This window comes from Clupea harengus, chromosome 9, assembly GCF_900700415.2.
Source record: "Clupea harengus chromosome 9, Ch_v2.0.2, whole genome shotgun sequence".
Classification (NCBI taxonomy): domain Eukaryota; kingdom Metazoa; phylum Chordata; class Actinopteri; order Clupeiformes; family Clupeidae; genus Clupea; species Clupea harengus.
Genome location: NC_045160.1, coordinates 27,304,390 through 27,315,453, shown reverse-complemented (window position 1 = coordinate 27,315,453; position 11,064 = coordinate 27,304,390). Strand labels below are relative to the sequence as shown.

At 46.5% G+C, this 11,064-nt stretch overlaps 1 protein-coding gene and 1 long non-coding RNA gene across 2 annotated transcripts; both read right to left on the bottom strand.

The window, feature by feature from the left end:
- Window positions 1–1,080: 1,080 nt before the first annotated feature.
- Window positions 1,081–1,435, bottom strand: LOC116221952. Its single transcript, XR_004164373.1, has 2 exons — window positions 1,222–1,435; window positions 1,081–1,181 (listed from the first exon to the last, which is right to left on the bottom strand). It is a non-coding gene; the product is annotated as an uncharacterized LOC116221952 (long non-coding RNA).
- A 3,598-nt stretch (window positions 1,436–5,033) lies between these two features.
- On the bottom strand, window positions 5,034–11,024 carry LOC105895993 (protein FAM124B). Its single transcript, XM_031573996.2, has 5 exons — window positions 10,226–11,024; window positions 9,242–9,273; window positions 8,573–8,957; window positions 7,748–8,189; window positions 5,034–6,134 (listed from the first exon to the last, which is right to left on the bottom strand). Exons 1-5 carry the CDS (start codon window positions 10,297–10,299, stop codon window positions 5,379–5,381), a joined length of 1,689 nt encoding a protein of 562 aa, XP_031429856.1. The 5' UTR covers window positions 10,300–11,024; the 3' UTR covers window positions 5,034–5,378.
- Window positions 11,025–11,064: the final 40 nt, after the last annotated feature.

Below are 11,064 nucleotides of genomic sequence, written 5' to 3'. Positions count from 1 at the left end.
CACACCACCCTGCAGTATTCAGACTGTGACCTGATGTTAATATGTGACTGGTTATGAAGAGGACATACTCGAACCTACAACTTGAACTTTCTCAACTCAGCTGTCAAGGCTGTACAATGTTTGTGTACCATACTCCTAAAAATGAAAACAACACAATTAAATAACAATGTGCTCTTGAGAGTATCAGCAAACACAGGAACATCGGACTTAGATGACATGAATGTGGGCCAATGCAACACTGTATTTGCTATAGTTCATATATATATCTTATAGTTAACTTAAGCGTTTGGTATACTTTTGCGGACAAGGTCTGCGTACTTAGCCCTTCATACACATATGCACACACTCTCTCTCACACACACACACACTCTCTCTCTCTCTCTCACACACACACACACTCACCCCTCAGCTGACCATAACAGGGATCCAGGCCATACCAAGCCCTGATCCTGATCAGTGAGCTACGATCTAGCACTCATCAAACACAACAACACTTTGTTATACACCAACACTTTAGTCTTGGTAAATGTGGATTAATAGTTCTGGATGGCATCATTTTGTGGTTCACTATCAAACACGGTTCCTGTGGTTCACTTTCAAACATGGTTCCTGTGGTTCTCTATCAAACATGGTTCCTGTGGTTCTCTATCAAACATGGTTCCTGTGGTTCTCTATCAAACATGGTTCCTGTGGTTCTCTATCAAACATGGTTCCTGTGGTTCTAGCCCCTAGTGGACTGTGACCTGATGTTAATATGTGACTGGTTATGAAGAGGACTTACTCGAACCTACAACTTGAACTTTCTCAACTCAGCTGTCAAGGCTGTACAATGTTTGTGTACCATACTCCTACAAATGAAAACAACACAATTAAATAACAATGTGCTCGAGAGTATCAGTAAACACAGGAACATTTGACTTAGATGACATGGATGTGGGCCAATGCAACACTGTATTTGCTATAGTTCAGGCCCCTGTAAGAAGGTCATGTCATTGTAATCTCCAGACAATAAAACAAATTCACTGCCTTTATTCAAGTTACAACACTGTCTCCTTCTTAACAAACGACACAACACAAACATAGGAACATATTAAAATAATTTAATATAAAATGGAATGTTTAATTAGGTTATGAGAATGTCAGAGACCAGGGGATTCCAAGTACGTGGTTTAGTGACAAACCTGGGTAAGTTAACTCAGAGTATGTGGTTTAGTGACAAACCTGGGTAAGTTAACTCAGAGTATGTGGTAAACCCCCTAAAAGAAGAGCTCTATGGCTCTCTTTGTTATGCTAGGAGCCTAATAGAAGCCATACGGCTCTTCTATTAGGAGGTTTACCACGTACTCTGAGTTAACTTAAGCGTTTGGTATACTTCTGCGGACAAGGTCTGCGTACTTTACCCTCCAAACACATATGCACACACACACACACACACACACACTCTCTCTCACACACACACACACACACACACACACACACACACACACACACACACACACACTCTCTCACCCCCCAGCTGACCATTACAGGGATCCAGGCCATACCAAGCCCTGATCCTGATCAGTGAGCTACGATCAAGCACTCATCAAACACAACACCACTTTGTTATACACCAACACTTTAGTCTTGGTAAATGTGGATAAATAGTTGTCGATGGCATCATTTTGTGGTTCACCGTCTGGACTCCAAAACTAGACCCAGAGCTGGATGAGCCCAGACCAGTGTCTGAGCTAGTGGCTATCAGATGGGGGCTTTCCTGTCTTTGATCAGAGGAAGCACAATGGAGAAGACCTGCATGTCCTCAGTCCTCTCTAAGACAAGCTTGAACAGCCCTCTGTGGTCAGACTCCGATTTCTCTTTGACACTAAGCACCTACGATCTCTGTCTAGATAACATGGACGTCCCCAGAGGACAGAACTACATCTGGGGCCACTGGCCTAGTCGAAGACATTCACAAATGCTACACAGGTCGTACCTGCTGTGATTATTGCTAATGCTACACAGGTCGTACCTGCTGTGATTATTGCTAATGTTACACAGGTCGTACCTGCTGTGATTATTGCTATCGGGGACAACTTTAAATCATGTGCTAAGGGGCTACCCGTGTGTGTCGTTCATTTACGGTTGACACAGCCTATCTGAAATCATAGACAGGAGAGGAGTTATGTGAAAGCCCAGAAAGCCGTCTCACGTTACCTTGAAGCTCAGGGCTTCCCTCCGATGTACAGTATAGTACATGTCCATTCCATTAGTTTGGCAAAACATTCTTTAGACACCGTTATAAAAATTATTTGCAAAGTTTTAACACAATTGGAAAACCAAAGCACAGCCTCTCACTATCCCACTCAAACTCTTATTAATAACATCCATATTAGTTCTGTGGTTTTGCAAAGGTATTCTAGCTATCCGATAGATTCCAAAAATCTACTGAATCGACTCTGCTTCTTCTGACGGGTAGCTAGATGTCTGTCCGTGCTCTATTGGGTTATGGGATTGGTCTCCCAGCATGCCTTGCAGTTCAGCGTAGCCCAGCACTGGGAACCAGAAGGGCGATTGAGTACACACAGCATCTGTATGGGCATCTCTGGTAATAACCACTGCCTGGACACATCTTACATGATTAGTGGTCATTCACTGGTCAGTACCAGAGCACCCATTGCTTCACTCTGCCTAATTATAATAGCAACATTGCCCAATAACATCAGCCCAGGCACTGCTGGGTTTGTCATTAGACTCTGTAGGGTTTGCAGAAGTTGGGATTTTCAGAGATGTCTGGCATTCTGAGGCGTAACCATAGCGATGCCCAAGAGCACAGAAGAACATTCCTGACCTCTCACACACAGCTGTGGGTTTGGCCGCCCCCAGGGTGGGAACTGTTTGCTTTATATCAGAGGCAGTTCTTCTGTCCAGGCAGCTCTCTGGCCTACCTACACACTACCCAGCCAGATCACCATCATCATCATCATCATCATCATCATCATCATCATCAGAGAGCAGGGTCACTGAGCCAAATGTTTAAGACTATGTGGTCATTAACTACATAATTTCATGTCTGTTTTCTCAGGTATTTCACACTATATCATCATACATTGTCTATGAATGTGTCTTGTTATATTAACATACAGCATTTGTAATAATATGTATCTGGTCATACAAGGCATACACAAATGATAAGAATGCAGCAGTAATTATGTGATATAAAGTCATGCTTGAAAGTTTGAGAACCCTTTAGAATGTTCTATATTTCTGCATAAATATGACCTAAAACATCATCAGATGTTTCACACAAGTCCTAAAAGTAGATTAAATGAAACAAAGGTATCATAGTTGGTCATTTATTTCTTGGGGAAAATGATCCAATATTACATGTCTTGAGTATCTGGTGGGTCTCCTTGAGTAGCAACTAAACAACGCTTCAAGTCCTTCTACTTTACCTCCTAACCTTACTCTAGGGATCTACCAAGAAAATCAACATATAATGGCTGAGAATGGCCGATAACTGATATTTTGGACCGATATTCATTGATCATATTTGGCTGTTGCAAAAACTAAATTGATGAAGGGAATTATAATGAGTTCATTTACAAATACCTTCTATGAAAAACAGACATTGTGCAGATATTACACCAATCTAGGTCTCTAAAGTCTATGAAAGGCAAATGAACGGCACCAATGATGAGTATTGATTAAGTGAGCATGAGTATTGATTAAGTGAGCAAAGATAGGTTAACTAGCTAGCCAGCTAGCTTAAATTTGTTACGCCATTATGTTTTACATCTTAAATAAGGTTACATTAATAAAGTTAGCTTCATTCTTAAGATATGCAAAATGACTAAAATGTGCTAATATAGGATGGGAAATTGAGATGATCCAATCGGATCCAGTAAAAGTGTTTGCTGCAAATGTTATGGTTCTGGTTGCCAATCAGGAGTTTACAGAAATCACTGTTAATAAGAAAGTGTAAGGATATAAAAAAGAAAGAATAAAATATAAATAGATCTAGTTCATCTTTATATACAGGTAAACCGGTCATACATAGTATAAACACAAGAGGGCACTTTTTAGACAAATATCAGCATCGCTGATATGAGGAGGCAGAGACTGATCTGATCCCCCTTTGACACACATCAGTTACTCTACGTTATTCTTTTTTTAGAACAACTTGTGTGCATATGGTCGCTGTCTTGCTGCCTGGCCCACATGCTCTTGACATTCATTTCAAAGACAGACATAATTCAGAATTCGTTGTTTCATTAATGACGGCAAAGCGTCCTGGCCCAGATTTCGCAAAACCGGCCCAAACCATGATACGACCATCATCATGTTTCACAGATGGGATAAGGTTGTTATGATGGAATGCTGTGTTTTTCTTTCTTCAAACCTTTAAGCACTTCTCATTTAAACCAAAAAGTTCTATTTTGGGCTTATCCATCAAAGCCTTCTGGCTTCTCCATCTTAAGCAGAATGGAGACAGGCAGCCATGTTGTTTTGTGGAGAGCAGTAACTGTCTTTCATGTTGTTCTCCAAAGTGTGAGAGGCCTTTTAGTTGCTACAGGTTACCCTGGTTTCCTTTGTGACCTCACAGACTACTACACGCCTCGCTCTTAGAGAGATCTTTGTTGGTCGGCCAACATATATGTAATACTGGATCATTTTCATATATGTAATACTGGATCATTTTCTTCAATATTTGTACCTCATCTGTTTGATTGGGTACTCTTTATCTACTTTTAGAACTTGTGTGTAAATCTGATGATGTTTTAGGTCACATTCATGCAGAAACACAGAACATTGTAAAGGGCTACCAAACCTTCAAGCACCCCTCACTGTTTGTCTAGCACACATAAGCCATCCTCTGTCAGCCCAGACGCATGTATGCCAGCCTGGTCTAGGCTGCCTCTATCCACCCCTGGGTCCTGAGGGACTCCACCTCTATCTGCCCCTAGGTCCTGAGGGGCTGCACCTCTATCTGCCCCTAGGTCCTGAGGGACTCCATCTCTGTGCCTGCCCTCACGGGGCAAACCTGCAGTGCTGCTCCTGCTGCCGTCATGTAATCAACACTTATAGTCACATATCTGCCATGCGTGCTGGAGCCAGGGCAGGAGAAGGAGGAGGAGGAGGAGGAGGAGGAGGAGGAGGAGGAGGAGGTGGAGCAGTGAGGTCAGGTCTCTTATGCGCTAGTGTCCCTCTCGCTGACACATCTGGCTTCAGATTGCAGTGTTTGGGTACAGAATTAACAATCTGACCAAACTGGCTTCACAGATATCCATATTCCACCCTCTCCTTCACTGGCACTGGCTGAGCTGCGGGTCTGAGGAGAGACCTACTGTGAGGCCCAAAGAGGACGACCCTACATCAATCAGACAGGTCCAGCCAGGTCAGATGAAGAACTCATCAGCCTGCTGCGTGTGGTTCTGACCCGGAGTTGGACCCGGTTCCCCCCCGGCTGTCCTCTCCTTTGGGGCCCTGATGTCTGCGGTTTTGTTGGTACTCCTGCACATTCCCAGAGACGTCGCAGTGACCTCTGCCCTCTGCTCTGTGCCAGCTGGAGACCCGGGCGCCCACGTCCTGGCAGTGCCCGGCGCCGCTGTGTGTGGGTCGGGCAGGCAGCGGCTCAGCTCCCTGGCCAGCGTCTCCAGTGCGGAGGCCCCGACGGCGGCGGGTCTCTCGGCCCGTGAAGGCACTACGGCGCAGCCCGTGTCCACGTTGGTCTCCGGCTCCTCCTCTTCCTCCTCCTCCTCCTCCTCCAGGAGCAGGAAAGACAGGGAGGAGGAAGAGGAGGGGGGCTGTGCCGACCCGGGGGGGTGGGAAGGGGGGGGCGCGGGGCTGCTGCGCTGGGACGAGTAGCAGGAGCTGCCGGGCGGGGTGCTGCAGCAGCTGTCCGAGCCCACGCTCTCCCCGCCCCCGATGTTCAGCGGGGCGTACGAGGAGCAGCGCTGCTCCGGCCCACACTCGGCCCGCATCCGGCCCAGAGTCACCCGGCTGTCTCTCAGCTGCGCCAGCCTGCCACTGGGGGAGAGGCCCGCAGACACGCTGGAGTGTCTCGGGACGCCCGCTCTGGAGGTGGGCAGGCTGGCGGAGGTCAGAGGGAAGGCAGAGACGCAGGGCCGCTGGGCCTGAACACAGCCCTTCACCTGGGGGAGACACAGAGAGAGACAGAGCAGGCTGCAGTCACACAGGAAGCACTCTACATCAGACAACACATCTAGTTAAGCAACAGTACTGTTATATTAAGAAAGGAAGTGTAGGATTTGCAGTTTGTATGCAACAATTTGCCACATTTTGAGGTATGTTTTTACAGGCAACTAATCTTGGCATCAGATCCAGGTAGAGCAGCAGAGCATTAGCGCATGTGCTAAAGGCACCCGGGTCAACATCAGACAGGATGCACCTGGGTAATAATACAAATTACAAAAACTAAAAGGATCAAAAAGAATAGTTGCCTTTAAGGGAAATGTTGATGGAAAAAATGGCTTTTAAAGGCAGAAGTCTGGACACAATGTCCTACACCCAGTCCATGTGCGGTGCATGGATCAGTGACCCTTTCCTCTCCATCGCACTCTGCTGGTTTGTTTTGGTCGGACATCTAAAAGGTTTCCGTGGCAGCTTGATGACCTGTTTGTATTGGAGCTGACAACCCTCACAGTGCCCCGAACCGCGTCAGGAATTCAAAAGTACAACCGGAGGACAAGACCGAGGCACCCACACTGCGGCGGATTCATCCCAGTAAACTTTTCCATCGCTGAGGGATAATTATAGAGGAGGCCTTCCAGCTCTTCAGGCCTCAGCCACAGCAAATGTCTCCTGGCGTGCCAGTGGACTGGGAAAGCCACAATGACTGAGCATGAGCATGAGTATGAGCAGGAGCAGACCCGTTCCCACAAGCCTCACTGGAACGACAGGACTGCAGCTTTCCACTGCCAGCGCTCCAGGCGTCCGTGCCTCTGTGACATGCTAGGCAGAGTAGCGGAGACATGCTAGGCAGAGTAGCGGTGACATGCTAGGCAGAGTAGCGGTGACATGCTAGGCAGAGTAGCGGTGACATGCTAGGCAGAGTAGCGGTGGCATGCTAGGCAGAGTAGCGGTGGCATGCTAGGCAGAGTAGCGGTGGCATGCTAGGCAGAGTAGCGGTGGCATGCTAGGCAGAGTAGCGGTGACATGCTAGGCAGAGTAGCGGTGACATGCTAGGCAGAGTAGCGGTGGCATGCTAGGCAGAGTAGCGGTGGCACGTTAACAAAAACAAGCAGAGCGAAGCGAGGTGAGAAAAGCAACTCTGTGCTGGTGGGATCCTGAGGCTGACAAACAATGGCCGTGCAGGGAGCACATGCTGTAGTCCCCGCTGTAGAGGCTCTCTCAGACTGTAATTACGGCACACATTCACACGCTTCTGTGGCCAGATCACACAGATCTCTAAACATCATTCTGGTTACAAATACAGAACCAATATGGAATGAGAATTAGGCAGTAATGTTACTATGAAGACATGTTGACCAAAGATGACATCATTCTGATGGTGCAATGAAAAGACATTTCTTAATATCCCACAACACGTAGTACTCATGGAATGACTGCTGACTGATATTGTGTGATTCCTGCAATGGTTTATGTGGATAACCCAACATCTGTAACCAATGAATGAGAATTCTAAAAATACAGATGGTGATTTTAATTTCTCTGTGAATAATAACGTCATGAGTTTAGCTCTACACTGACACAACATCACAAGCATCTTGTGAGGGACTCTCACCTGGAAGAGGATCTTGTTCCCGTCCAGATCCTCCGTCTGCCAGCGGGTGGCGCTGATGGGGGAGCAGGGGTTGGGCAGCAGCGGCACCAGCTGGCCGATCTCCCCGGCGCGGAACTGGAGCACGGCGGAGCTACAGGGCTGGACGCGCACGCCCGGCTGCAGCTGCTTCAGCGCCAGCTGCAGGGTGACGCCCAGCGGGTACGGGTACTCGTCCTGGAGCTCCAGCGGGCCGGGCAGCGTGAACCAGCAGAACCCCGCCTTCTGCTCCTCCGCCCGCTGCCCCAGCACCGTCTCGTAGAGCCGCACGGCGTCCTCGTAGTTGTCGTAGGCGCTGTGCAGCGTCAGGCGGACCACCTCCCCTCCGCTGTGCACCGGCCGCACCCCCCACACTGGCATCCCCGTGCCCAGGCTGTAGAAGTCGCGGCTGGGCAGCAGGTAAGGCCTGGAAGAAACATTCAAAAGGTCACAGGAGTTTATATTACATTTTCTTACATTTCATACATTTCACAAGAATTTATGTTCCATATCAGGAAAATATGACCTCCCAGTACTCATAACTACTGTAGTAGATACTGGATGCCTGCCTACATTTACATTTCATCTGATTTTGATGGATTATGTGAATAGGAGTATATATATATATATATGATATAATAAATATATGTTTATATATAAGAGCTTATATACATATATTATACATATAAATCATACAAATGTATATATACGATACTCATGATATACAATGTTAAAGTATACAAGTGTGTATATATATTTGTCTGTGCACAGTTTATAGATTTTGAAACATGCAGAAATGAAAGTATTTACCTGAGCAGGGCGTTGCTGGGCGCGGTGCTGGAGGTGATGTGTATGCCGGCCGAAGCGCGAGCTCCGCCACTCTCTGTGTGATGGTACTGCCAGGGCGGGCGCTGCAGGAAGTCCAGCACGCGCAGGATGCGCTCCTCGCCGTACGCCTCGTGCAGGAAGAGGGTGACGGCAAGCGCCGGGTAGCCGGCCGACAGGCACGGGTGGGGGCGGGCGTAGCCCCGCAGCGGGCTGGCGCGCTCCGACACGTGAAAGAGCCGCAGCCCCGGGCACACCCACTTCAGCAGACGGTCCAGGGTATACTGCAGCAACAGCGAGTCGCCCGGGTTGGCCAGCAGGTGCATGGTGACCTGAGGGAGCTCCGGCGACGGCACTGCCATCAGCTCACCTGGGGGTGGATGGCAGAGGTGACTCAGAGAGAGCATAGGGCTCAGGGATAGATCTGGCCCAAATTCAATCCAGAATTCACTGGTACTGCCAAAAGGGGTCTAACGGGCATTAGAAACAAAACTATTGTGCCAATTTCGTTTTGAAAATAAAGTTGAAGACATGAAAATGTGGACTACAAATTCCACGCGTGCATGTACATAAAGCATGACACAACCCTATTTGATAAAGTGATACAGAATTCACAGGGGTATTGGACATGGAGGAGAAAATACTTCTACTTACCGCAGCTGGATGACAGTTTACTGTAGTCCGACCTGCGCATTTCAGAGAGAAATGTTGCTGTCACAAAATGTCTTAAGCATAGGAGCAATCGTTGTTTGTGATCACTGTTGTGTAATACATGGTAAGGTGATTTCAATTAACCCATCCTCAGCCTCACTTGGTGACACTGCGTGCTTAAGCTTAGCTTATTATGGCAGCCCAAACATCGTTTCTCCCGTACACTTAAGAGGATGGGGACAATCGGCTTTCCCTGAGACGTTCAATGTCGAAATCAGACGGCAGGACGTGCGGTTCACCAATTTTACGAACTTCCATGTCTTGGTCACACGATGTTAGTGTTTGTCCAGGACAGGAATCTGAGACATATATGCAACTTTAAAAGTAGGCTATCCTGGAAAATATCCATAGCGCGTTGCCTGTTTTGTTCTTTTTTTTTAACAGAACTCACAACTTACAGCGAGCAATCTCCTGGCGGCTATGGAGAAAAGGCTAAGCATCGCATCAATGAGTTTTCTGCAGTTGGTCCTAGGTTGTCAAGACCACCTACTTCAAAGGGGGGAGTAACGGACTTTTTCATTAAGATATATAGGCTACGTTATCTTATAGTTTTTTTTATCATTAATGAATCAAGACAATTCCCCTTCTTTGCTGACAATCGTGAAGTTGATGAAAGTGATTACCAGATTATTTCAACAGATAAAGTTGCTCACACTGCGCATTAACGTATCCCATTAGGTTGCTTTGTCGGACTAGTAACAACATCATAACAATAAGTTATGGTTAATGAGACGCAACTACATCTTTGTAAGTAAAACAAATAGTTTTCTACCAGACAATTAGTATAAAAGGTGCAATGTTGCCTTATTCAATGAAAACACTCAAAACTCAGTCCCTGGATACCGCAAACAAACCAACAAAATAGCGACTAGCAACCAGTTGGCTAACCTAGCATCTAGAAGCTAGCCTGCAAAGTAGCAAACTTACTCTGCCGTCTCGGCTCCAGAATCCACATTCTCATCATCCACTCTGCTGTTGAATAAATGTGCCTTGCGCAGCATCTTTCAGAAGATCTGATGACGAGATAATCCTTCTCGCAACCTGCCATAAACTTACATATTGTTGGACATGTCGAAGACACCGAAAGTCAGTATCCAACTAGAGGACAATCTGGCACGCATCGATATCGGGGCACCTTGACGTCATCTTATATTTTCAGGCACCTTTATCTTAATTCGCATATTTACCACCAACATCATCTTATCAGAATTTACAATACAAAAATACAAATAAAAAAACCCCGCAAAATAACTGCAATCAAACGAGCAAAAGCGTAATTTTGCGATAAGGTTGTCATAACCATGAGCGGAGTCCCCCACAACGGGTAATTATAAGCCGTGTGCTTATGCACAGGCGGCAGATGGCGGTCGTCTCACCCCGGACAAAAGAGTATGAGCCAGACGGGTTCGAGGACTTAATATGGGTACAAGAGACCAGATGAGTGGTCTATGACCACCGACTTGTTGAGGTCATCATATGTTAACATGCAGCAAGTTAAACCCCTTAATACAAGAGCGACAGACCTTAATATAACATGCATGCAAATAGCCTGGAAAGAGGTTTGAGCAAATTTCATAATTGCCATGTAATACATTCGTTTGACAGCCTGGTTTTTACAGCGATTTAAAATTGTAGTTTGATAGGTTACAGACTATTTGGTTGGAAAGAAAAAAAAATCCTTGGATTACAGATTGAGTGATCAGAGATTATCTGTTCTTAGTTTGTTCCTTTCCAGAAGAACGTCATCACAAGAGTAGCCTTGAAAA